This window comes from Nasonia vitripennis, chromosome 1 (assembly GCF_009193385.2).
Source record: "Nasonia vitripennis strain AsymCx chromosome 1, Nvit_psr_1.1, whole genome shotgun sequence".
In the NCBI taxonomy this organism is placed as follows: domain Eukaryota; kingdom Metazoa; phylum Arthropoda; class Insecta; order Hymenoptera; family Pteromalidae; genus Nasonia; species Nasonia vitripennis.
The window spans coordinates 24,250,977-24,273,390 of NC_045757.1; the positions used below are offsets into that span (position 1 = coordinate 24,250,977).

The 22,414-nt window shown below is 42.3% G+C and overlaps 1 protein-coding gene across 5 annotated transcripts in view; it reads right to left on the reverse strand.

Annotated features, from left to right (window-relative positions):
• Positions 1-22,414, reverse strand: part of LOC100120747 (scavenger receptor class B member 1) — a 59,948-nt gene that overhangs the window by 13,812 nt on the left and 23,722 nt on the right. For 2 of the 5 annotated variants that reach the window (XM_003424013.5, XM_016982936.3), the window contains exons 3-4: positions 665-920; positions 233-374 (exon numbers count right to left, since the gene is read on the reverse strand). In XM_003424013.5, the coding sequence (XP_003424061.1) occupies positions 233-374; positions 665-920 (398 nt within the window). Of the gene's footprint in view, positions 1-232; positions 375-664; positions 921-15,566; positions 16,192-16,852; positions 16,935-18,086; positions 18,723-22,414 lie in introns of those variants that run through there. The other 3 variants (XM_032597813.1, XM_031933652.1, XM_001604301.5) reach the window with 3 other exon arrangements.

Sequence of the window (22,414 nt, forward strand, 5' to 3'; positions counted from 1 at the left end):
TTTAATTTGCATATTATATTGCGAGATAAATTATTTCGCGCATCGTGATTAATTCTTTTCTGCAGCCGATTTCGCAAGGGTCCACGTGTGCGGTTACACAATAGGTTGATCGATTACTCCGAAACCTTATTTCTCTAATGAGGCACTGAAGCTTTTAACACCTTTTGCAAATCGTCCCACATTGGAACGGGTATCGCGTAAATGGCCTGTCAACATTTTTCCCCTAACTCACCAGTAGAGCGATGTTCGGCATCACGACGATGTCCTCCTCGGTTCCATTGCTCAGCTCCGGCATGAACTTCAGAGGATGAAGAGGCACAGCTGTCACCGTTCCGTTATCGTTGAACGTCACGTTTCCGTGCTCCAGATATTCTCTGTTGAAATAAAGGACAACGGTTAAATAACTAATTCGCAATCGGGTGATGAACTACTTTCCGGCTGTTTACGGCCAAATCTTTTATCGCATTATGGCAGACGATAAGTCTGTCCCGTTTTCGCGAGAAAGTGTATGGCCACTGAATTTTTTTAGCCGTCGTCGCGACCTCGATTGCAAAAATCAGCGCATTCGGGATCTCGTCGCGCGTGTGAAACGTCGATCGGAGAAGTGAACGTACGCGCACTCGCGAAACGCGAAATACCGTTTTTTTTTTGCCGCAATACTTACTTGTAGACGTAGGGGCCAATTTGCTCGAACTTGAGCTTGGTCTCCTCGCGGTTCATGTAAGCCTCGTGGTTGGTGATGTTGAAGAGGTAGACCTTGAGGTAGAGATCAACGGGCGGAGCTCGCCAGATCTCGTAGATCTCGCCGCCCTCGCCGAAGGTCGCCTTCCACTTAAAAATGAACTCGTAGGGCTGCAGCACCAGAACGACGCAACCGGTTACCAGACCCAACAAGCCAATCGTCATCAGCACGAAGATGCCTGGAAGAAAAGGAAGACTTTCGTTAGTTGTACGATCGGCTGTGATTTTTCAATCAACTCAAGCAACGTACATCACATCGTACAACGCAGTGCGCGCATCCATGCATACGATCTAGCGTTCATCGTTCCCTGCGCCGTCGCTATGCCATTAAATCCACGCGTGCGTAATGGGTATTTCGAAATTCGCGCGAGCGCTTGTCGTGGATAAAGTAGCGGTTTCGAATTCTCATCAATTCTCTCTCTCTCTCTCTCTCTCTCTCTCTCTCTCTCTCTCTCTCTCTCTCTCTCTCTCTCTCTCTCTCTCCTGACTCACAGGCGGCGCACGGGATCCGTTCAAGGATATGTCGCCGGTTTTTTCGTGACTTGGCGATCAATCCTCTTTTAAGGAAGAATAATGCCACATCCATCAAGCGTACACATTCAAATTTTCTAATTCACCTAAGTGCGTCTTCCATCAGCTACAGGTTTTTCCTACACTACGTCGACTCGCTCGCGCGCACGTATGCAGCTTGTTTACGCCGATATCGCGCGCGCTCGCTTTAAATGGGCTTTTTTCCAATGGTAAACGTTTGTCGCGCGCTCGCGGATTAAGATCGGTTAGCTAGATATGTATTCGTAATTCAAATTACGCGGCTGTGACGAACGATCGGTATCGTCGGCTATTGAGACGTACCAAAGGTATCTTTTGATTTGAAACCAAGAATACGCCAAAGTTCGTTTTCAACAAAATCGCACGAGGAAAAAATCACGCACTGTGCGACTTTTTCCCTACTATATACTCGTTGCGACTTATCGGCAGCGAAGAAAACAAAACAGAGACGCACTATAACCCTGATCTTCTTCGGGCCGCCTTCCAGTCGTCTTCGATCGCGTCCTTGAAATTGCACAATTGCGCGTGTGATCTCAATCTGTGCGTCGCCGCATACACTCACATACGAATCGTCACAAGAGGCGGCGAGAGAAAAAGGAGAATAAGCTCAAAGTCGAGGCTAGATGCCAGTGACCCAGATTCGGCCGAGGTTTTTCGAAGACGATAGCGCGGATTATCGCAAGCTCGCGAGCGGAGTGTCGAGTCAAGGTTCTGAGAAGCGTCGTGTGTGTAGTGGGATTTTTCGCGATAGATTACGCGTTACGAGTTTATTTTTCGGCGACCAAGCGATTGTTTCTTCTTTTTTTCTCTCTCGCGTCGGTGGCCTACTTTTCTCTCGTGCGTTATCGAGTAGCTTATACTTTTTGCATACGGGAGGATTTCTTGATGTTGACCGAAGCAGTGATTAGTTAGATGATAATAAATAAAGTGCGAGCAACTTATCAATGAAACTTCGCTATCATAACGCGATTGACAGACAGGTGTTGTTACTAAGTGTACGGGATAAGGTCCGGTTGTCAACTCGTCGATATGCAAAGTTGGACAAACGTTTATTACTGTACGAGGAAAGCAATTATATATATTATTATGATATAGACATTCTTATCGAATATACGGTGGCTAGAATCACTGGGATGGCATTGAGCTGCCAAATTGAAATTAGCAATTGGTCCTTACCGAGATAAAAACGATGTTCCGCTGCAACTAGGTTTCACACGTAACGAGCCAAGCAAGACATAATTAAACGATAAGCCGCGCGATAAAAACTATCTCAATAATTCATTTCCGCGCTTCATGTGCTTATTATTATACTATATCGAATGAATAAGATTTTGATTTTCCCTCAATCTGTCCGGTTATACTTTTTTTCTATTTCTTAATCGCGGAAAATAAGCGGCTCCGCGCTCTCGGTGCATTGTCGCACGTTAACATTGTCGCAACCGGGGAAAACCTCTCGTTTATATACAAAAGTTACTATTTTTCTTAACGAATTATTATGGATCCGCTTGACGCAATCCGTCGCGATTTATCGCGCACAGCTCGCGCATAACGTCGCCGGCAATAAAAGTTCATCAACTCGATGAATTAGAAGCTCGTGCACACGCGCACGGATGAAAAAACAGAGGGAGAAATTGCTCGCGCTTCTCCTTGACTTCAGGATACCGCACATGCGCGCTTGCGCGAAAAGCGTCGCACGATAATTGGCTTTTGTCTGCGAAGTATGTATACAGTCGCGCGCGCGGTTAATCGGGTCGTTCCGAAACGGAATCACGTCTCTTTTCGAGCCGGCTATCCTTGTGTCTTCTACGGCTACTCGTATAACGCGGCTCGGCAGCTCCTATATAGCTCTTCCCCGATCGCGCGAGAGGCCGATTGACTCACCTGCCGCGATTTTTTTCTTCGAGACGCGGAAGCGACTGCGGGTGAATTTTTGCGCCAGAGGATTTATCGCCGACGGGCGACAATAGCTTTCGACTGAAGGATTCGTTTTTTATTTTTAATGGCTAGTAGTATGCGATCGCGATAACGATTTTTTTTTATATCGTCGTTGCACAGTCTATACCGTTATTTTATATATCTCCGGGACGATCTGGTACTCTCGGCGTGCAAAAAAGCCCGTAGTTTTCCTTTCTCGAGAGCTGGCCGCTATAAAAATCAGGAAGCGATTCGTATTTATTGTGCATTATCGCGTGACTTTATAACGACGCGCGATAAAAAAAATGTGCATCGTCGTTTCGGACGAAATCGCGCGTAGTAGTATGTGGCATTCTTGAGACTGGGAATCACCTGTTTTTTGTTTGTTTGGCTACATGCAGATATAATAGCGAAAAGCACTCGAAAACCTCGGTGGCATTGGTCGGTACACGAGCACTGGATGCTGACTAATGGTAATTGCTTGTTGATGTTAATGACATTATTTATATATATATATATATATTATATTTTGCGTTTCGTTCACTTCTGCGTCGTTCCGGCAACTTTTGGGCGAAGCTACTTTATACGCTGTGAACTGAGATATTGGGTGGTTACCATTAAAACAGTTGGTTATCGTACAAATCGATTCGCACTCGATTTAAATAAATCTAAATAACGTATACTGTTTGATACTTTCGTTTGTACACTGTCGATTTGAATTATTCTTCCGACGCTAAAATTAGTTTTCAGGCTTATCTGGAGCTTCTATTCCCATATCATTTACAAGACCATGAATATTCCAAGCGGTAAATCTCTGTGATAAGAAATGTTTAATATATAGTAAAGAAAACTGTAATTTTCGTATACTGTACTACGAAAAAAGCCGGAATCCCGTCGTATTCCGCCAAATCGATTAAACGTAAGAAGCGAATTTTCTCACAGCGAAAACAGCTGATCGTCACTGGGCAGATCGGAAATCAAGATAGTGTCCATTCCTCTCAAAAGGAACAAGACGTAGCGCTTAATCGAACGGCCGATAAGTGTCAAGCGATTGTCCCATAAATCTCGACGAGGAATACCAATTGGTGGGTCGGTAGCGCACGTGCGCACGTGTGAATGTGTGCGTATGGGTCTCGCCGGGAGCCGCTTCATTAATTTGCCGTGAGTATATTTATATTCGATGATACGGCTGATCGTCCGGATTCATCGTGATTCGCCGTTTACGGTATTTTGTCCAAAGTTGTCTTTTTTTTTTTATTTTTAGTCGCCCGTTTGGTTTTTTGCGAGCAGCTTGTATAACGATATTTATTAAAATATATATGTTTTGGGAATTTATTCAAATCAAATGTAATGAATTCCGGTGTTTTATATAACATGGTGTGGACAGAAAAAAATGTTTGTGTCATCTGCGAAACGCTCAATATATTTACATATACTGACTTGATCGGCATTTACAAGGATTTTCTATTGATTTATTCACAGGAACGCGCAGTTATAGCAGGCAGCATTATGATAAGGGAAATAGAAATTCGAAGTTTGAAGCACAAATGACATTCCTCGACGAGGTAACAGTTGGAAAGCGGGCGTCTCTGCTTCAGATCGGGATAGACGGAATTACCCCTTGTTATGCGCTTCGCGTCAACAAGTCATTTGAGAAAAATGCTGTTTGCCGATTTTGTGCCCGAGAAAAGCTCACATCTCATGCCACTCGATTACGTTAATGTGCTTGAGGTAAAAAAAGCAAAAGGACGCGCTAAGTTAAGTTTGTTATGGTTTAAATGTCAAACTGTACCTATACTGCTTCAGCCGATCTCGTATACAGTCGGCTGTTATACTCGCAAACCAGTTATATCGGATAATTTTGCGAGTACATTCACGTAACCTTCCGTTTCCTGAATTTATGTACACTTCTGATAAAACCAATTTGTACACACCGAATGTGATAAACATACGTAAAATCAAGTGTGTTTTAAATTAGCGCTAATCTAATTTGAAAATTCAATATAACAAATGTAGTTTCAAATTATTTCAAATCAATATCAAAATCAGCACCGTTCAACTGCTCAGCGCCATCAAAATCAACGTCGCTATCGCTTTCCCGTCGCTCAGATGTTGAAAAGCGCGCGTACAGGAGCCATAAGAGAAAAAGGTGCATCTGTAGAACGCTTGATACCATATATATAAACCGACCGATCCCCACCAATATATACGACGGAAACGCTTACTTTCGCTCTCCCGAATACCCGCTCGATTTTTCCATTTTCAGCAAGTGCAGCATACGCATATAGATACATGGACGCACGCAGACCGACTGTTACGAAATATGACCGCCCAAATCGATTTGCATAATAGCGAGGCTCGCGCTCCGCATGACAAATTCGCGTGCGCGCGGGACTATGTGTGCCGTAATGACGTGAAAGTGCAGTGTCTGTGCGCGGCGCTATCCTTGATAGCGCCAATAATACATATAAATCGCGCGCGCGCGCCGACGATTGCGCGGATCTCTCGCTCTAACCGATTCGGAACAATCGGCTTGACGATCGGTTGACTCGTTGAGCTGTATAACGCTGTTTCGATGCTGCAGGTACAATAGAATCGTATACCGATCTATGCGACAGTGTTTATTACTTTCGCACTGATGTATAATCGCGCAGTCGAGGTCGTCGGCTTCGTGCATTTTTTGATCGAGCGATGTTTATATTGTTTACGACTAGCGTCGCATCGAGACGATTTCCTGCGTATCCACTGGACTGCCTTGCGCTTTATGTATACGAGCGTATAGTAATATCGGTTCGAAGACCTCGTATCTGGCGATAAACTTATCACTCATGTCGGACAGTTTTGTACGGCGTGTCTATTTTCAAACGTATCGGGCTTTTCGAGCGTCGAAATTTTATCGGTATTATGTGCAGTAGTCCAGCCGGCGATAGTTCATGGATCGATACTTTATATCTCTGCTCATAACCAGTCGTGTCGAATAACCAACTCGAATTTTCCAAATTTCCCCGAGAAAAGTCTAGACGACAGAAACATAAAAGTAACGCATTCGAATATAGCTGGTTGCGGAGCCGAGCTAAGCAAGCTGCGTATATAATCAATGAAATGAATCAGGCTCTTTAATAGGTAAGCCCAGACGCGGAAATTTCACCCCAATTACGTCTCCGCGCGCACGATCATTACATAAACCTTCCGCTCCTCGTTTTCTCGTTGCAAACTCAAGCGTACGTATACGTACACGCGTTCGCACTACGCGATACACGACGCATCTCTCTCTCTCTCTCTCTCTCTCTCTCTCTCTCTCTCTCTCAACATTATAACCATCGTGATAAACCAGCCGCGTCGAAACAACCATCATCATTGCGGTGCAGCGGCGCCTCGAACGTTCTCTGCTCCTACTTCGTCGTTGTTGAGACCAAGAGTATGGATATGCATCTGTGATGCCGATTACGATCGGTAGTAACGATTTCGGTCGACAAAGGCGAGGTTTTTCGCGTTTTATTGCTCCGCGGAAGCGATAGTCGCAAGGCGAATGCGGTGCACTGGGTTATTGTGCGAGATGTAAGTGTACAACTTGAGCAGCCGAGTCACGATACTTGATGAGAGGAACTGCTTTTTTTTCAGAGCCAAATCGGGCGCGGTCGACTGCAGGCCGATCTTTACCGATCTTCTCTTGAAGAATTCGATTGTAAGCACTGTCGAGTTAAAACCGCTTCTTTCCGTCAATTTTTGAAAAATCGGTATTGTAATTATAGTAGAGGCGTGACTTAAATCCGCCGTGACTTTGGTCATGAGTGTTGATTAAATGATACATACTCGCACATTGCTGTAGAGAAGGTCTTTATATGCAATGGAAGAGGCTCAAGGTGGATAAAAATCGGATTTGTTTCTCCGTTCTCTCTGCGTCGTCTAGCGAATTAATTAACAGGTTTGCGGTAGCACAGTTCAATAAATCTTCGGTCAAACTAGTTATGAATCACTCACACGAGTGAAACCTCTGAATGGCTTTGTGCACACGTGGATCTGCAATATCGAGTTTATATTATAACTGCCTTTATCGAAATATTAGCGCTCAACAAAGAAAGATCAGATGATTTCACCGTCCCGTCTATGATTGCATTCGCCCATTATCTTTATTTGATAATAATCGAGCATGTGCTATATTCAAATGCACACGTGCATTCAGCTATATTTTTTATCATCGTACCTTCCGTCCACATATGCGTGCGTGCCCAACGAAATGATGTATTGTGCAAACAAAAAACGAGCGTTAATTATTATCATTAAAATGAATTTTTTTCTTAATCGGGTGAGTTCGATTAGATTAGACTAGACTTTTATGCGTCAATGAAATAGTATTCACTCTATTTGCGTATCAAGGATTTGAACTTGGTCAGCAAATACTTACACCGATCTGTATCAGAAAAAGAAACAAAGACGACGCAGCTCAAGAAAAAAACACCTCAATCCGAAGCAAAGGCATCCCATCAGTTTAATTGCCAAACGGCGCGGACCGGTCAGCGCGGATACTCTTACAGCAAAATGTGCAAAAAGTGCATCGAGGGAGGGGAGTCAGCTCGTAAACAAATGCGCGGAGCGCGCGAGCTCTGGAAATTTCTACGCGAGTCGTTTTGGCGAAATTTTCTTGAGCGGGAACCGGTTTCGCCGATCCCTGCCGCGAGCGACCGCTCTCGCCGCGGCGCAGCAGAAGAGCAGCATTATATCGCAGCTAACCAGATACTCATAGAGGGGAGGGTGGAAATGAAGACTGGACTTGTTTTCGGTCACGAGTTTGCAGAACCCAAGGAATGTGGTATCTCGGCTGCGTTTATATGTTTAGATTTTTGAAATTACGAGTCTGCTACGATGTATTCGTTTCTCACTAGTCGTGTCAATGATAATTGTCGGTTGTACCGATTGAAAAATTACAGTGAACGGCGAAAATGTGCTGCTAATTTCGCGGTAATCTTCAAACACTGGAATCAAGTGCGTCAGTCGGTACATAACTGTTCCGCATGCAACCGAGGAGATTTGGAAAATTTCTGCGCATGCATACGTGTACTTAAGCATGCTCCTCTTTTGGTCTCGGTATACTTGTACACGCACATCGCATCCAAGCACATGTAAATAGTCACAAACCCGCGCAGAGAAGAAAAAGATTTACTTTTATGTTCAATTAATGTGCCATTCGGAATGCCGGACGATCTTATCTCGTATAATTTTAATGTGGCTGGAAATTTTTAAGACATCGATAAAAATACAACAAAAAATATTCCATAAAAAGGCAGCTCGCGGATTCCCCGTAAAAGAAACCCGTTACAAAGCCATAAAAGCAGAGGTGAATAGTCAATTTTGGCAACTCGATGTCCGCGTGGTCCTTTTATTTTCAAAAAATTCTGGATTCTCATTTTTGGAAATTATCATACATGCATTTCTCAAGATTTTATCAGAAGTTTTGACCGCGCGCCATTCAACGTTTCCTACTTTATTCCAGCCGATGACTCACGTTGAAGTGAATCGTACCACTTTTACACTTCCACTCTCCGCGATCTTATATATCCAGCTGGAAAGACACACTTCTGCGGGAAGAGGATTATTCAGGGGACCAGTTTTTTTGATAATGCTAAACAGCGATTTTTCTCGATGTCCGGCTCTACGTTGGGATTAACGCATTATTAACTACGTGTATTAAGCTTGATCATCGATAAGCAAATCCAAGATTTTCGATTCGGAAGATTCTACGATTTTCGACTCGTTCGACCGCCAGACTGGGCTTTGATCCTTGGATCGACTTGAAAGATAAAAAATTATTTTTCAGGTCCTCTATACATTAATTCGATACTTCCGAAGACTTTGATTTTCATTAATCGCGGCGCGTGTGTCCGTGAGTCACGCAAGATTAATCGTCAAGATAAATATGATACTTAACGTTTACATTTAAATTTGGAGACATTCGGAATCGGGCGATGACTTTATCCGATTAATCGGCAGCGAACTAAACGGCGACCGTACATAAACGTTTACACGAACTCGATGTTTCTATGCATTAAACATAGCGCAAAAAGGTTCACATTCAAGTCTCGAACAGGAAAATTGATATTTCATTCAAAGCTGCCGTATATGCAAGCGAATCGCTGGAATATAGTGAAAATTGGCTGAAAACGCATCACCTATACGTTAAGCTACTTTCCATACAGACATACCAGTCGTTAACGACCGAATATTTTCCCGATAAGGCGTTTCAGGCGCGTCAAGCGGTGCGAGTTAATCGGACATATAAGCATTCGACTCGAGTGCTAAATAAACGATATACAGTATCTCCCGTTACGATTAGCAGCGCACCGACGCCTCGAATCGTGAATGAAGTCGAGCAATCGAACACCCGCGCCAAATTCATACGACGTTCGCTTATAATGCATCGCGTTGCTTTTCTCCCATTTGGCGTTTCTGCGAGTCGTTACGCTATATTTGCTATACTGTAGTTGGTTCGAACGAGTCGAGAATCCGTAAGCTGCTTCAGCGTTGCCGATCATATGGACTAATTGAAAAAAATTCATCGATCAAGCTTTTGGCACACACGAGCAAAACGTTCCGAAATCGATTAATATTCGCCAACAATATCGGTAACAACTTAATCCAAAGTGTGAAACCCATAAATCACGTCGGCAATACTTATGAAGTAATCGGTCGGAAGCTCTTTTCGCAAGAACATCATAAGGATACGCGCGAATCCGAAATTTCGCCATCGCGCAAAAGCTCGTTTTAGAAAAAAAAATGAGCTACGATATTATTATGCCTCGACACACTTTAAAGAGTCACGGCCAACCGATCGATTGAGATCGATCAGATTGCCGAAAATCAGCCGCGTCGACATCGTATCTCATCGCGGCTGTTGGCAAACACGCGAATTATGGCTAGTAGTATGCAAATCTCGCGCGGTTCACGCTGAAAAAGAGACGTAAACATTTACATTTCTTTTCCCGCCGCATATACACAGCGAATATTATTTTGTGGTCGTAAATTTACGGAATGGCCAAAGGATTATGATTGCGTTACGTGGGGTTTATACACTCGGAATCGTGACTAACGATCTAATCGACTACTGCAGGTGACAATAAATCCGGCGAAACGTGACGACAAACTCGAAAATTATCGGATGCGACCATCTCTCAGGCGAATGGTATAAATAATCTTCTCGATTTTGCAAGCCGAGTAATCCTTAAGTTTATTTTCCAGCGAAATTTATCGATTCTTTCGTAAGGTCCTCACCGCGTATTTTCCAAAAATTTCAATGTCCCACATCCATCCGCAAATCTCGACCCATATTCCATTACAACGCGCGACTTTCAATTTCGGAAGAAAAGCAAAAATCGCCGGTCTTTTTTTACCGATCCTGAAAAAGCCCTCTCGGCAAAAAAAGAACTCGGTGCTCGCCCATTTGAATTTTCGCATGTATAATCGCGCCTCGCCAAAACGGTCAAAGTTCAACGAGTAGGTAAAGACGCTCCTCGAATATTAATAATAACAATAATGAGAGACGTGCCTCGAGCGCAGATCATCGCGACGAGTGTGTGTTTGTCTGATATTTTTTTCGTTTGCGGGGGGTCACAATGAAGAATAATAAAAGCACACGCGTGACGGCGGCAATGTTATTTTTGGTTCCGGGCCACCTGCGCGCGAGAGATGGGCCGTTTAATATTATTATAATCCATTCGAAGCACACGCGACGTCGCGGTTGGTCTAGTAATAGCTTCATTTGAAGGCTGCAAACGGCCTCGCGGTGTTTTGTACAGAGGTGTATAGGCGGCCGAAAGAGAAACAGATGATACGTGCTGTGCAGGAGATTTTCTTCGTTTGTTTGCTTCGATGAAACGAAAATATTGTTCAGAGACGGTGAAAAGACACTCGCCGAACACGGAGTGAATGCGGAGACGTGTCGTTCGCTTTGAGCGAAGAAGGCATGTATACTCGCCGTATAGAAGAGTACCACAATTAACATCTCCGAAATTTATGACACGCAGTAAAAACTATATTCTGTTGTTTTCCCCGAGCCGAACGAAAAACCAGTGCGAAGTCTTCGCACACAGATTTCAATTGTCGCGAGTTTTTGTCCCAATTTGCGCTTCTGACGTTTTTCCGGCGACTCACGCGAGCTTATGACTGACAACTCAGATTCAGGTGTCAACGTTAGTTTGAGGTATGCAAATTTATGTGCTTAAATTTCATGACGCTGAGACGGCAGTAAATCACGGCGAATCGGGTCTCTCGCGAAAAATTTCTACCGTGGTCCTGGTTTCCGATACTTTCCCGATCCGCATCGCGGAAGATTACCGATTAATTCGCATCGATCGGCGATACACAGATCGTATTCAAACGATGTATGCAAAAATCAACGGCGCACGATGAGAGTTTCAATTAACTTTACGGCCCGTAAATTCACTCCGATAAACAGGTGTTATCCGGCACGACGCTGCGCACTTAAAATCGCAATAAAATTTCTTATGAATCGCGCCTCGGATCGTTTGAAGCGAATACTCATAATCGCTCGCAAAAAGAGAAACGAAAGCAAAGCTAGCAATGACAAAGTGTAAACGGGTGGAAAATACGCGTTTGAAAGACAATCGCAACAAAGTTTCTTCGTTCTGCATCGAAGATAAAATTCGAGTATCAGTGTCGCACTCTGTAGACTCTCTGAAAAATTGTCGCTCTTGATCGCGTGCCACGTTTTCGAAAGAGAGTCGCAATCCGTTCTCCCATGCGAATGCCAAATGAGCAGAGTGGGCTCGTCGCCAACGAGCGCTTTTTCAAGGTCAGGACTTCTCGGGATTCCCTTACAGCAGCGATCGCTATGGTCGTCATCGATATCGGCGCGCGCAAGCACTTTTCACTTTGCATAGATTACCGCCCCTGTCTGATTTCTGAGTAAAGACGCGACTGATAGATCGATTCCATTTGGTCGTTGGCATGTCGCGGAAAGAATAGTGCTTTTTGCGGAATGGATACAGCACGTCTGAACTTTTAATGGCTTGCGCGCTCGATTGATAAGGTTTTTGGAGAGTACGTTTCGGTGTTCTCATTGAGGCGGTGGGGAAATGTGTGTAATTATCGATTATACCAGAAATTAGCATGTGATCGACTTGCTACATTCACGATAAGTAAATTAGTGTAGTAATGGTTGACATATGGAGATAGTTTCGATATATCTTAGGCAATATATACATTAATAAATCGATTGTATATTCTACTAGGAATGAAGGCGCGCTTCGCGCGCTCTTGATTCTATCTCTCTCTCTAATAACACTGGTAGAAAATCTATTATCAGTGTTGTGCGGCACACTAACGTCTGCTAATATTTTATAAGCATGTAACATGTTAATAAATCCCTCAAAACTATTTTTTAATAAATATATTAATAATGCTCAATGTCGTCATCATTGGTTCGAATAGTGAATTTGAAGATACGTTCAGTATAAGTGGGTTTGTCTATCGTTACAATGCCATTTATTTGCATTATAAAAAAGCTATACAACTGAAATTTTACACAGATACTTACTATGCTACCTAGAAAACATGTAACCTACATGATTATGATTTAACTGTTTTCATTCATATTTTCACATCGAGGCCCATATGAATTTTTTAATTTAGCGTATCAAATCTTTCTTGTAGACAGTTACACAGAAACTACCATCTCTAGCACATTGTATTTCTGATTTCCAGTGTATTTTTACATGAAAAAAATGATAAGTATTTTAGCTTTTTTGTCAAGGCATTAATTAAAATTTTGACTTTTAACAGTTGTGAGAGATTTTGAGACCGATACCTGTTACTTCATTTTTGCATTTTTTCTTATTCGAAAACTAACAGGTCTAGAAAGCTCATATTTTGCATGTAGATTTCTTTTGTGATTGTGAAAAGATATTTAAAGTTGAATCAACGTTAACTAAAATACTTTTGTGTTCGACTACAACACCCATGATAATTATTTAGTCGTATAGCATGAGTTTGCATACGCATCAGTGTCGGAGTCGAAATCAGAAGCTTTTCAGTTAAGGTCAATTCAACTTTAAATATCTTTTCACAATAACAAAAGAAACCTATATGCAAAATATGAGCTCTCGAGACCTGTTAGTTTTTGAATGAGAATAAATGCAAAAATAAAAAAACAGATATCGGTCTCAAAATCTCTCACAGCTATTAAAAGTCAAAATTCTAATTACCTAAAACCTTGACTAAAAATATAAAAATATGCTAGATACCAGAAATACAATGTGCTAGAGATAGTAGTTTCTGCGTAACTGGCTATAAGTAAAATTTGACCTGCTCAATTAAAAAATTAGCATGAGCCTGGATGTGAAAATATGAACGAAAACAGTTTAAAAATCAGAATCATCTAGGTTACATATTTCTAGGTAACATAGGAAGTGGCAGTGTCATATTTTAGTTGTCTAGTAGCCTTTTTACAATTTAAAGAGCATTGTATAATGATAGACTTAAACTTACTGACTCGGATACTGAACTTTTCTTTAAATTCACCTCTCAAACCTCACCGGGGCGACTTTGGGCACAGAGACACAGTATATCTTCAAACTCTTTATTCTTTTAATTGAACTTCTCACTGACATTAAAAAAAAAAAAAAAACTAAATATTATTCACACACTTTATTACTACTTCAAATAGGGTTAGGGGTAATACTACACACTCTTGGTAATGATTAATTTTTCCTAAAATTTCTTGCTAGTTATATTACATATATTTTATCTGTTATCAAGGTTTCCACATTTCATTTTAAACACCTTAAACATTTCTACCAGGGTTATGAGTTATGACTGTTTTGAGGGTTATGAATTTAAAGCGCGGTTCTGATCTCGTTGCCTAGGCAACCAACCAGCAACCAATCAAAATCACGTATTAAATGCTTCACAACAAAGGCCATCATTTTTTTTAAGAGAGATACATACATTCTGAGCTCTGATCATGATGAGGGAAATTGAAAAGAGCCTAGGCGCCATATATCGCAATAATAGTACTGCTCACGCATCGCTGAAAATAGTATAAAAGCGCGCAAGAGAGATCAGCATAATTGTTAATTAGCGGTTATTAACAGTCCTGCTTAAATTTTGCTTGTTGCGCTCGCAAAACGCGTTTCGCGCGACTGGACTCTATCGCTTCGAGCGTGCAAAACTCGGCAATTTCAGTGTCTTCATGATAATGCATTGTAATTAAGAAGACGAGCGCGAAAACGCGGAAGGGTGTCTGCGCGCAAAGCGATAAGTCGAAGGAATGCGCAACCGACAGGCTCCGGTAAACAGGTCTGCGAGTGTACGTCTGCGTACATGTAATTGCTTATGTCGACGTTCGATTCAGGATCGTTTCTTTGAATTACGCATTTTCGCGTTGATTTTTACGACTACGTGCTGATGGCGGTGTTTTACGAGAATTAGGTATACCGATAACGACGCTATTGAATTTGAATTTTGTTGGCTTGGTTATAGAACAAAGCGCGATCGGTTGTGAATCACTTACTCGTCTGCCTTTTTGTCTGTCTATCAATTATAGGAGGTAGAGAAAAATACTGGCTACGGAATTTTCTGGATGCTTGTACGAGTTCGTCAATCGAAGCAGACGTTCAGCCAGACGATTTTGAAAAAAATGGTTTATTGCAATGTTATTGCGTCAATAGACTTCAATAGCTACAGTAGTAAACAATGAGAAAAAATCTTGTGGCTCATCGCGTATTCACGAGCGGTTTCTTCTCTCGTCCATTAACTTTTTGTTAGTTACTGTAATTCAGATAGTTTTCTATTCAAGATAAAATTTGTTGATAAAGGATGCCTACACTACAGCTTGGCTCGATAATCAGAAGAGACTTTTTCCGAATCGTAGCTAAAAAAGTTTCGATTCGTTAAACTAGATGAATTAACTAGATTGGAGGAAATACGCTAATATCAGGGATAACCATTAGCATAATAATATAAATGATGTTCAATCGCAGTTTTTATGATTTTAATTGATAAGGTTACTCCGCTGTATACGGTATGTCGAGGCTTTTTTTCTAGTATAATTATAGGCTCTGAGTAACGTAGAATGAATTGTAGGAAAACGCTGAGGATTCAGAATAATTACCCGACAAATATTATGCAACAATGCGTTGATTTATTTTATGTTTACTTCCGCTTGAAGCGAGAACGCGCAATTAGAGTGGAAAAAGATAAACAAGTGACAGCTAAACGCATCAAGTTTCTGCAACTATAATAACCCTCCCAAAGAAAACACTGTACTCACGAGTCCAGCGCGAAATCTGCGAGCAATCCGCAAATCCGTCGTGCAAACAAGAAAAAAAAATTCTCTTTGATTCACTTACTTCTCGCCCACTTGGGCCGGCCATCGGCGTGCAGCGGAATGGCATTGTTGAAGAACTGGTTGACGACAACTGAGGACTTCCGGCGCAAGCTCCTCGCGTAAATGACCGGGTCCTGCTGTTCCCTGAGGTTCTGATCCCTCTGCTGCAGATCGTCCTGCTTCTGGCTGACAGCCGAGTAGCTTCGGCCCGACAGCCTGTTCCAGATATTGATCACGTCTTTCATGATTCCACCCACCAACAACAACAAAGTCAAGTTCACACAAAAAAAGCTCTGCCAGTACCGAAGACGCTCTCAGCAAGCGCCCAACGCTCGTCGGCCGATTCTCGAATTAAAATGATGATTTTTCGCGTCGGAAAAGAATCTCCGCAGCTGAGAACTTAGCCCTTGCAGACTAGAAAGCTTTCGCGAGCTTTGGTTACTACAGAGTCCAGTATCGTAGAGAACGACAGCAACACAACTCTCTCTCTCTCTCTCTCTCTCTCTCTCTCTCTCTCTCTCTCTCTCTCTCTCTGTATCAGTAAGAACAGGCAACGTGCTCTTGCGTGTGTGTCTCTCTGAGAGGAGAAGGTACGTCGACCGCGTGCCGTGCGATACGCTGGAAAAGTGCCGAGCCTGGCTCTCGTGCTCTCGAGAGAAATAAGCAGGCTCCGCCACCTCCTTCTCCATCGGAACCAGGAGAGGTGGACGAGGCACGTGTAGCGCTGACCAATCGCCGGGCGACGGTTCGCGCTAAAGGCCGCGATCGGTCGGTCCCCGCAACCGAGAGGGAGAGAGAGAGAGAGAGAGAGAGAAGGAACTCGAAGATGCGCGAGTCGAATGCAGTGTGTTCTTTTTTTTGTTTTATTTGTTCGCTTGCTCGCCGGATTGCTCGGGATTTTTGAATGTCGGAGCTTACGTTTTTCGCTCCAGCGGTGTATTTTATATTAATGCTCGTGGGGGCATACGAGGAAAGTCGTTTGTAAGCGGTGACCTTGACGGGGGATCCTGCGGTTTTCTGAGATTTATGGGATCACTGTCACTCGTTTTGCTCTTCTGCCGACTAATTGTCGTTATGGTTGAAAATAAATTATTATGGTTCATGTTTGGAAAAATGTTATAATTAGATTAGAATAGCGAACTAAATGACTGAAAAAATCGCTTTCTCTCCCGACCTCATCCAATCACACTTTCCAACGCTGTCACTATCACTCGGTAAACGACTCGACTGAGAGCAGCTTGTAGAAACGAATCTTAGAATATATTATTCACAATGTTATACAGCAGCTTGATATCAAATTCAACGCACCCTTCTTATTATTGTCAAGCCCATCCAGGAGGAGGTGATCCGTAAAAGTGCCGAGCTCACGCTGCATCGCAACTAGCACACGAGACCCGTCGAAGCTTCTAACTTGATTGTGATGCACTGGATGCTGCATCGAACTCCTCTCTCTCTCTCTCTCTCTCTCTCTCTCTCTCTCTCTCTTTCTCTCTTTTTCTCTCAGCCACTTCGTTTTTTCTTTTACGTTCGAATCACTTTGGGCATGCGCGTCGTGACTCGCCGATAAAATTTCCTGTCGCGACGCGGAAATCGCAAAAGAGACCTTTTTTTTGGCTGAGAGATGGAGCTGCATTTCTGGATGATGCAATCATCGACTCTTGTCCAGAGGTCGATATATTATTCACCGGTCAGCTACTTTTTCGGCTTCTCTCGCGTTTATTTATTTCTTTTCGTCGAGAGTGTTTAGGAAATTTAGGAGAAGCGCCTTTTAATTGCACCAACGGGGAATACGGAATCGCCTATTAAGACGTTTTATCGCTTTCGATTGCCCTGTTTAGCCAGCGCAGCCTGGAGAATAATTTAATTTTTGAATCAAGATTCGCTACCTAACACGCTTGAAAAATAAAAGTGAAACGCGGTAATCAGCTATATCGACTTTCGATCGTTTGAAACCGGTAGGGGAAAATCGGCTGGGAATATGCATAGCGATTATTGAAAATGATAATTTCAATCAGCTTTAAATTTACGAGCCAACTGTATCGAACGCGCTGGGGAACAAAAAGCAGCCCCAGCAAAATAGCAATAGCTTATCAAAAATTCGAAAATTATACGCTGCACGTCGGCTTTTCCTCGATTTCCGTCAAGCGTCGCCGATAGAAAATAGTCGCGATTTGCACACAAACGGCTCGGCCGGAGAAAAAGAGCGCGCGTCTGCAGCGTCCGATACGAAATCGATCGGTGAACGGGAATGAAAATTATCGAAAGCAAAGGAAGCTTGAATAATCATCATCAGTCTGATGTGTAATTAGTTCGACTTTGCATGCGTATACGTTGCACGTTCTGCGGCAGATCGTTTTAATTGAGACGTTGTATCGTGCATTGACGTAAAAATCTTTGTGTATAATTGCCGCGCGCGCGCTCGTCGTTGTGTATGTCACCGCGCAGGAGCGATGTGTAATTTGTTATTGGAAAAATCACACTTCTTGCTGCCTTATTCTTCGCAATTATGCGACTTAGCTTATTTTTAGTAAATACGCTTTACCTTGTCCGAGAGGAGTGTACGGGTGGCTGAGATCTTCTTCTGATAGTAGACGGTGTTTTCCAATTGGCGCACAGGCGGGGATCAAAAATTGACGATACATTGTCTATTCGTTGAATTTTTTTATTTTCCGTAACACAAAGACTCCGAAAAATCCGACGTTAAATTAGAGCTTTGAGATCCCCCTTTTCGGGGGTCGGTGACACGGCGGTTGATTTTTAGCCATACCGATTTGACAAAGCGCCTCCTTATGGGGTTCTGTAGAACCTTGTGTGCTATGGGATAGCGACGTCAAAAAAAATTACTTCTATAAACTTTTTTATGCAAAATTTTCATTCATTATTCAAGTTCGATTTATTTTCACCTTCAAGCCCGAATATAATAAACGCACTGATTATTCATTACGAGCTATTGTACACTGTCCAAAAAAGAAGCGAAGTCACGACGATAACTTTTTCCGCTGGAGAACCACTCACGACGAGCATCGTCCGCAAAGTGAGGCGTCTTCGTTCCACCAGTCTTCTTAAACCTGACCTGTCTGGTCCCTCTCTCCACGAGGGGGTGGCTAGTCCCTTTTTGAGCTTGGGGGCGTCTCCAATTCCATTTGATGTAAACCACTTTTTACGAGGTCAGAACAGCCTGGAAGGCGTTACGATGACTATGTGTCACTTTTTTTACATTTTCGATCATCTCTCAAAATTAATATTTCTTTCTATATAAAACTGAGTATAATTTGGTATTGTTCAGTAATTTTTGCTTCTTTGTTTTCAGCTAGGATTTGACACAGTGAAAAATTAAAACCGCAAAATTTGACTTTTTTACAAAAATTGTCAATTTTCAGGCGGCTCAGTGAACCCCGTGTGAATTTTATCTTACTATTTAGACGCTTGACCTCAACAGGAGTTTCGTCTTACACTACATCAGTCAGTTAACCGAACTTTTTATCGAAAGTGTGTATTAAAAATCGCAATTACCATATATCTATCAACAAATTTGCCTTAACTCACCTATGATTGAATTGAATTACCTTCTAAAGCGACCTATTGATCAAGCCGCTTATCGAATAAAAAAATTTCAAAACGAATACGTGCACGTACACACGTGTTTCTCGCTGCACGAATAGCAAAAATGTAGCTTTTAATTGACTTCCTGTGTCGTCAATCCCCCCCTCGTCTCGGTTTTCTGCAGAATTTTTTACACTCGAAAAAAGCACACCCGTTCGAGTTTTCTTCTCCTATACGGTAATCTCGAGCGTCCGAGTCTCTGGTCGCATAATTTTTCGATACCATTATACGAACGGTTCAGAGTAGCTTCGACGCGCCACTTCCTCAAGCCGTTATTATAAAAATTACGAGCTGATAAGTGCGCACCACGGGTGTTTGGCTGCGCGCGAATAACAAACTCATAATTGATAAGGAATCCATTATAATTGCAAGGAAACTTTTTGAGATTGAGAAAAGTCCCGATGATGCGAATTCAGATTATTTACTGACAACGTCCTTTATTATTGCGACGTTTGATTTATAGTTTATGAGAACCTATATAACTTTGATTCAAGCACGGTGTAGCTAAAAATAGCCGTGATTTACATTAGGAAAGACGAGTTTGAAAACTTTCCGGACCAACGAAATGGAACAGAGACGCTACGACTAATCATACCAAGAATCCCCTAACACAGACAACAATCTCTGAAAGCAGTGAATTTTATCACCCAGTTCGCAAAAATTAAGATACGTCTCTTGTTCGTAAATCGCCCGCTTGCGGTTTACACTAATGCGCGGCATGATCGTTATTTCACCTTGTTATGTCGCGTAGCACTTTTCGACTGCGCGTATAACATCGTCATCTATTCGTATTTTTCTGCTTCGTATGTCGAATATCCACTCAACCCGGACGTAATAACGCATGAGTGTGTCTCCATAATGATGGTGATCGGTAAATTGCCGGCGATTTTCGACCGCGAGCATTCCGCACATTGGCTCATCAGCTGATTTGTTACGACGACAAACAATTCGGTGAGTTTCCGCGAGGAAGAATACGCCTTTAGCCGATGCGTTTTCGCCTCGTAATTGCATCAGAAAAAAAATCATAGCGCTCGATCGATCATAGTTTCTTTTGTATTGATAAATAATTGCATTTCTAAGGCCTGAATATGAAATTGCATCGCTACGAAGTTTTCCGCAATGAAAAAGGGACGTTATCATTTCAAACACGATTATGAATTAAAACAGGTAAAAGCTGCGTTTTGCGCAGGCAAGCGTATTCTTTGTTTATTTTTCATTTTTATTGTAAATAAAGGTGATTTGCATGAATTAAGGAAACGCCGAGGAAGCGAAGCTCGGTTTTAATAAAAGAAGCAGGTATTGTATTTCGGAGATGGGACACCGCGTGGAGTGAAACAGCGAAATTAAAGTCGCGAGTATGTATATACGCAGAAAGAAAAACATCGGGAACCTGTTGCTATTCAAGGCTGGATCATTTTGAGAGTGAAGAAGCTTTCGTTTGGCAGTTATATCGGTCCTTTTAAAAGGTTCCGCGAGCGACTACGGAAGTTTCCCGTATTTGAACGTATAACCTTAGCGACGAGCAAAACCATATCGGACTCACCTATACCGCGCGGTAAACAATTCGTCGATCCCGGCGTCGGACATTGACAAGTGACGAAATAGTTTTTTCACAGGCATTTGATCGATTACTGTGTAATCAATTCGAATTTAAAATTTTCATAACATTTACGTATTTGTGCCGCCATCATCGTGAGTAATTGATTCTTATCGCTAGCCTACGATCTCCTGCAACGACGTATGTCGACGTAGGAATTTTCGAGAAAAACTAAGTAGCGCAGACGCTGCGCAAAAGCAGAGATTCGATAACAAATGGATCGTGTGACACTTTTCAGGTAGCAAAAACAAACGAGAGAGAGAAATGAATAATATTGCATAGATCTAAACTTATTTCCGCACATCCTGATGAAACTTCAAGGCACTACTTAGACGCGAACGCAAAAAATAAAAAGTGCAAAAAAACTGCGCGCTTCCGGTTCTCCGCGAAATTTCGCGAGGGGCATACTATGCGACTCGCACGTACGCCGAGTGCACAGAGTCTTTATTATCTCTTAGAATCTTATAGTATACTTGTAATGCTACTACGCTATCGTGAGCGAGAACCGGCGCAGCGGCTCGTTCGCCTTCAAACCGTGCGTCAGGATGTATTCCGGCTTTGCGCTGCGGCTGTATATGGGGGATTCTACGGGAAAAATACACTTTCTTGATTTCAAAAAGGGCGAAAAAAGAGCTTTAATTAAAAAAAAAATGCGTTAAAAATACTTGATTTACTTAATACATTTTTTGTTTGTGTCTTTATGCAGTAGGTACGTGTCGTTGAACAATGGCTATTTTTCGACGAATTTGAGGGGCTTATATAAAATAGTGTCAGAAGGCACTTTTTTAGTATTGGAGGATGGTTTTGCATTCTTCTAAACATGTATAATTAGAAAATAAATGGTCCGGCTGCGTGCCCCAACAATTTTTTTTCGCCGTTTTTGAAGTCAAGAGAGTATATTTGTCCCGTAGAATCCTCCATATGTACTGTTGTTTACATGCGGACGTGGGTAATAGCGGCTATACGTATGGTATCGCGTCGTCTTATCGGCCGAAATGCATGATTTTCACGCGCTCGTGGGGAGTCCGACACGCGACGTGCGAGCTCGCAGGTATCAGGCCTGTGAGCTGTCACGCGGATCCTTCAAGACGCTGGGATTTTTCGCTGGAGTATTTATTGATGACTCGGATTTTGTTGCTGTGATTGGTCTATGCCGGGTACTTTTTTTTTGAAAACTTATTATTATCTACGTTACATTATAATTTTAACGATGTTCAAACAGTAGGCCAAACTAAGCATTTCAGCACCAGTAGCACACCACCATATATAGGTATCTAGACTCGGCGCGCGTATGCATTAATTTTCACATTAAATTTATACATAAGAATTAATTTTAGATCAGTCCTACAAGAGTATTTTTTTAAATATATGAAAATATGCGATTATGCCTCAGCGTACGAAGTAAAAGGAATAAGAATCGTATAGTTTTATTCCTATATATTCACGAGCAATACAATTCCCCGATATATAGCCGATTGACGAGAAAAATTCTCGGAAAATCTCGCTACTATATACTCCGAGCTAATTAATAATTGGACCGATAAGTTTTTGCGTCGAGGCTCGTTAAAAACTCCAATTTACGTTCAAACGCAGATCGCTACAAATTGTAGTGAATCGGTATGTTTTGCATTATAGATCAGAAGAGAGCCTCAGCGCGATCAATCATTCGG